The sequence below is a fragment of the Populus alba genome, chromosome 18 (genome assembly GCF_005239225.2).
Source record: "Populus alba chromosome 18, ASM523922v2, whole genome shotgun sequence".
NCBI lineage: Eukaryota > Viridiplantae > Streptophyta > Magnoliopsida > Malpighiales > Salicaceae > Populus > Populus alba.
In genome coordinates, this window is record NC_133301.1 from 9,967,434 (window position 1) to 9,973,526 (window position 6,093).

At 30.0% G+C, this 6,093-nt stretch overlaps 1 protein-coding gene across 1 annotated transcript; it reads right to left on the reverse strand.

Moving 5' to 3' along the window:
- Nucleotides 1–1,463: 1,463 nt before the first annotated feature.
- Nucleotides 1,464–3,772, reverse strand: LOC118051661 (uncharacterized). Its single transcript, XM_035062385.2, has 3 exons — nt 3,489–3,772; nt 2,432–2,526; nt 1,464–2,125 (listed from the first exon to the last, which is right to left on the reverse strand). The coding sequence occupies exons 1-3, from the start codon at nt 3,636–3,638 to the stop codon at nt 1,723–1,725; spliced, it is 648 nt and encodes a 215-aa protein (XP_034918276.1). The 5' UTR covers nt 3,639–3,772; the 3' UTR covers nt 1,464–1,722.
- Nucleotides 3,773–6,093: the final 2,321 nt, after the last annotated feature.

A 6,093-nucleotide genomic window follows, 5' to 3' on the forward strand; every position in this document is an offset into this window, starting at 1 on the left:
AGATTTCCAATATTGCCCTTTAACTTTCCCAATGTTTCAATATTATTTCTAACCATTATGTAACCCACTTTTTAAATTTCGTAGAGTTTTTATTAAAAAAAACCTGAAAGTGGAAGGAAAGGGACACAAATTACTATTTATTGTAATGGTATGATTACTATATTGCTCATTAGTCATTAAAACTTTGAACTATATATTGTGCAAGATAGGTTTTTTATCATGATATAATTGTGTTTTGTAAATTGTATGAGTGTAGTTTGATAATTTTGTTTTTAATGTACATTAAAATTATTCATTTAACCTTGAAATTAAATAATCCAATGCCTACTAAAGGATATATATATATATATATATATATATATATATATATATATATATATATATATATATATAAAAGCTTATATTTTACAATAATGTCTTTAAGTATCCATAAAAATAATATAAAACAACAGAAAAAACCCTTAAATGAGAGTTTAATTGGTTGTCTTTAAGAGCATCAAAGTATTTATATTATTCTAAAACTATTATATATATATATATATATATATATATATGTTTAAAATATAAGATTTGGGGTTTCATCATATCCCTTATTTTTCATATTCTCTCTCTTTTCTTTTCTCTAATTCTATTTTTCAATATTTTTTAGATTGAATTTTTTTTTTAAAATTTTTTTGATTGATTTTGAATTAATTTTTATAATATATTTCAATGTGCATTATATTTGGTTACGATAATCTCAAATAAAAATCTTAATATTTAATTGATGTTTAATTTTATGCATTTTTATTCTTTTAATCTTAGATTTTTTTTAAAAAATAAAATTGTTAAATTAGTAAAGTTCATGATTCAGATTACAAGTTTGACAATTTAAATTACAATACCCAAATTGATCTAATATATTATCATTTTGATATTAAAAAAAATATCAACTTAAATTTCTTTTAAAACCAAACTACACTTTCCTTGGATTGTGGGTTATCTATTTTCAGTCGAAGAAGAGAGACCATTTTACTGCATAAACGCGTATCTTTGACTATGGTATAACAGAAATTCCATTCTAGTTCTCGGGGATTTGAAAAATAGAACCATCTGCCGGTTCTGAGGCACCTGATCCTTTCGTTTTATAGTTCAATAAACAGTGATGAAGTCAACATGAGAGGGAAGAAGGTGAGTAGACATGAGGGTTATTAATGACATAATTTGTGTAGCTGCTGGTGGTGGTGAGTCGGTGATACTAATGCGGTGCGGCAAACTCAACCGATTTGCAGCTGGCTTTTGTTACAAAGGGAAACCAGTAACACTCACTTTGCATAATCAAATGCTTGTGACAATTGTTGCATCAATCGCTTATAAGTCCAGATATTGCATTGCTGACAGTTTCCAAGTTCTTATGACAGAAAAAACACAATAATCAGAAACCAATATTGGCAATCCAACAGCAGTTGCAGCCAGTTAGAAGATTTGAAAAACGCCATTCCAAAACTCGGGCTTGGTTTTGTTTCCATTGCATTACGGGTAAAAATTGGTCCAACCCTCACAATTACAACCAATTGATCCAGTCTCAAATCCTAACTTCTAAAGTTTCAAATGGACTCTTTGTGGTTGATTGTAAAATTCTCATTTGATGTTACACATGTATTTTGTTGCAATTACCAATATGATCACTGATGAGAGATGATACAAGTAGGGGGTAACCAAGTAAGACATTATAATCAGACCTCACCTCCCTCCTCGTTCCTTCAAAGGCTGAAAAGATGTGAACCACTGCTTCCATGGAGCATCCTTTTGCTGCTCAATCCAGGATAAGAAAGCACTGTCTATCAAGCAGAACACATTGACGTAGAGGAGTTGGTACCTGACAGGCACATACCGAAAATTCACAACTTGAAATATTGGCCACACGCCACCCTCCAAGATCAAGGCTGGGAGGAAGTCCCTCTTCACATCTTCCTTCACCTGAGCAACATTCTTCCCCGTGGAAAAACCCATGTAAGTGAAGAACACAAACAAATCGAAGGGGCCAAAAATTATGCCATCAGCAGCCACTTTAGTGGCGACAAATCGAGGTGACTTCGGTTGCAGTAGAAATCTCAGCCTTATAAACCTGTCTAAGCCTTCATACCTAGAAAAAAGTTTCGTACATGTAAAACACAAGATTTGATCCTCTGATACTTGTGCATGGTGATTCTGGCAGTTTCTTTTTTGTTTTGAAGTTAGCTTTCCAGTTAAAAGATAAAATCCAGTTTCAAACAACCATGTCATGATTCAATAACGTTTTCCATGCCTATACTGTCTACAGTCGACCTAGGTGAAACCATTTATTGACATGAGCTCAGAAGGCTGTCTTTGGTAGCTGAAAAACTATGCAGTAGCCCGAAAGGATCCAACTAAAATGACCAAAGGAAATAGCAAGATGGAAAGGACGAACCAGAAATGGCCAACAGGACCTACAAAGCCAAAGCCAAACATGCTTGTGATAGCTACACGTTTCCAATTGATTTTAAATTCTGCACCCTCATTCTGCTACATGAAACAAAAAATATAGTTAGTTCAAAGAAATGATTGCAGCAGACACGCACACACGCACACAAACATATAACTAGCTTCAGAGAAGATGATAATTCAGTTAAATTTAGAAACCATAATGCTAATTCTGCAAAAGTACCGATTGAAACCGAAAGATACTGAAGAAGGTCAAATATACATGGTACAAAAACTAGAATTTTAGACACAAAACAATTATGATCAAACATATTTCCCTCAATCAAAATCTCGATTTGATCAATTTTAATGTGCAATGCTTTGGCCATATTGATCTGAATATCTGATATCAGGGTTCGACACATTTACTCTTGTCACTGACTAGGATTAAGGATGTTAATGCATTCAGTTATTGTTTCTTTACGTAATGTGATTGATTCAAGATAATGCAACATAATTTCACACTTGAAAAAGAAAGTGAACTATCCCTTGAATGCAACAATGGCCAACAAGTCAACAGCCACTATTGTGGTTGATTGAAAATAATTCAACAGAATTTCACTCTTAAAAAGGAAAGTGAAATATCCCTTAAACGCAACAATGGCCAACAACAATTCAACAACCACTAAGCCTCAATCCCAAGATGGATCCTAAATAAATGGCATCTGAAAAAAGAAGGCTTCATTGGAATGTGGAATCCGAATAAAGGAGCAAACTAGCCACATTCTTGAAATAAATAACAAGCAAGAGGTCAGTCCAATCCACAATAGTAAAGCAGCTGCCTTCATAACACCAATACAGATAAAAGCAGGCACCAGCAAAGCAGCAAAAAAGACATCCAAAGATCATCAAATTGATGCCTCAGTATTTTAAGAATCCATAAACAAAGCTGATATAGTTGAGAAAAAAAACATAATTCACAGATAGATACCCAGATGACAAATCAAGAAAAGGAAATATCAATTATAAAAAATAGATAAAAACCCAATTCGCAAGGAAGTTACAGATTTTGGAAGAAGGCTGGTGGCCGTAGAGTGAGTGATGTATTGAGCACCAATGTCACCAATGCCCCAAAGCGTTCCAGAACTGACAATTTGGGTCTTCACTGGATGAGAAGATAGACAGTGCTGGTACCATTTCCATGCCTTCAGCATCTTTTTATCAAGGAAAGCGAGAGAGGTGGGGAAGACAAGTATAGATTTTAGAAAGCCATGACTTGCGGATGTCCAGCTTGCCAGAAGCTCTGACTTCGACACATCTCCTCGATTTTATATACATCATCAACACTGTATCTCTACTCACTGCTTTAAAACGAATAATTATCATTATTTATTTTTAATCGTAATTTAATATCATTATTAAAATTAAAAGAAACTCTTTTACAGTTTTACTTAGCCTTATTAGATAAACACTTTTAAAAAAAAAAAAAATTAGATAAAATACAATTGGTAAAGCGTGATGCCGCCTTACAGTTTAGAATGTGTTCTTATAAGATGAAAATTTCACTTGATCTGCTCATTTTTTATTCAATTTTACCATGTTAACTCAGATGAAGGTGAAATTTATTTTGGTTTTGTGTGGGGCAAGTGAGTTCAACCAAACCATCATTCAATCCAATATTTTTTTTTTTAATTTTTTTATCTAATTATTTTTGTTATATATATGACTTTACGAGAATTATATATAGAATGATGCTCTACTTCTCTGAAAAATTAGTCATAAAAAATAAACTGAAAGTTCATGTTCAAAGAACTAGAAAAACAGTTTTTACTATTTTCATATAAAATAAACTAAAATGAGAAGTAATACTATATTCTTTTACACACACAAATACTTTTATTAATATAAAACATTAAAATATTTTTAAAGTATTTTTCAAAATATTTTTCATCTAAAATAAATTAATATGTTCTTTGATAAAAAACTGTTCTTCAAACTTTTATTAATATGTTAATTAATACAAAATTTTATTAGATAAATTTAAAGTTGATTAGGGTATAAAAGATTTTTCACTGGTAGTTCAACCTGTTTTTTAAAGTGTTTTTTAAATTATTTTTTATCTGAAAACACATCATATTAATGTTTTAAAGTGATTCTTAATAATTTTGATGTTTTAATATAAAAAATAATTTTAAAAAAAATATTATTTTAATTAAAATATATTTTTATAAAAATATATAACATTACCAAACAAACACTAAAACTCATCCTAACCCAAGACATTGCTATCCCTGGACTTCTATTATATATTTATCTTCGATTTGTCTCATAGAGAACAAGAATAGAAAGGTAGTGGTTGTTGGCTCTTGGTGGATCTTATATGATGTTCTATAGGTAATTTTTGTGACACTTGGGAAGGGGTATTTGCTACAGTAACTTACGGTTATTTAATTGTAATAAATTCAAGCATAGTTATCTTTTGAATCAAGGGAAAGAATATCAATCCTTTTAATAACAAACTAGCTTTGATACCCACGAGATACTGCGAGTCATTTTTTTTTATATAAAAAAATATTAAAAAAATAAAAATTTAAAATCTTGGGTTTTTTTACAAAGTTATACCTATGAATCTTGAGTTTGGCTACAACGTCTGACCTAAGAGTAATATTTATAATATTAATAATAAAATTAAACTTGCATGACCCAAGTTTAAGTGAGCCTGATTGTAACACCGGATCCAAGAATATTGGATGTGGGTCTGGCTATAAGGTCGTGTCATAAAAGTGTGATAATTAAATATATTAATTAAAAAAACAAAGAAAAAAAATCAACAGAAAGGAAAAAACTAATGAAGAAAAAGAAAAAGAAAAAGAAACTGAATTGATTGGGTTAACCCTTTAAACCAGGTTATCCCGTAAAACTTGGGATTTGCGTCATGAAAGTTTGATAACTATATAGAAAAAAAAAATGACGGGTTTACCCAGAATTAACCGGGTTAACCCATCAAACCAAGTTAACCCATCAAGCCCAAGATACGTGTCATGAAAGTCTGATAATTAAATAGAAAGAAAATTAACTTTAACAAACTAAACTAAATGAAAAAAATAACTCATTAAATCAGGTTAACCCATCAAACCCGAGATTCGTATCATGAAAATATGATAACTAAATTAAAAAAAAAGTTAACATTAATAAACTAAATCAAACAAAAACAATTCATTAAAAAAATTAAAAAGAAAAAACAAATGAAAAAAACAGTCATATAATACAATACAATATAATAATAATTATAATGAAAAAACGTGGGGAAAGCTAAAGCTAAAGCTAAATTCTCAACCAACTCAATATTAAAAAAATAAATTTAACCAAGATAATTTAAAAAATAAACATGTGGGGGAAACACTGCAACCAAACAAAAATCATGTAAGGGAAACACTGTAGTAATCCATAGTGTTTTTTTTTTTAAAAAAAGCTACAAAGCTAAGTTCTTAACCAGCTTAATATATAAAAAAAATCGAGATCCGTGTAATGAAAATATGATAACTAAATTTAAATTTTTTTTCAAATTAACAAACTAAATCAAACAAAAAAAATTCATTAAAAGAAAAAAAAACACAAAGAAAAAAGCAAAAAAAAAAAAAAACCATGGGCAAAATGAAAAAAAAAAAG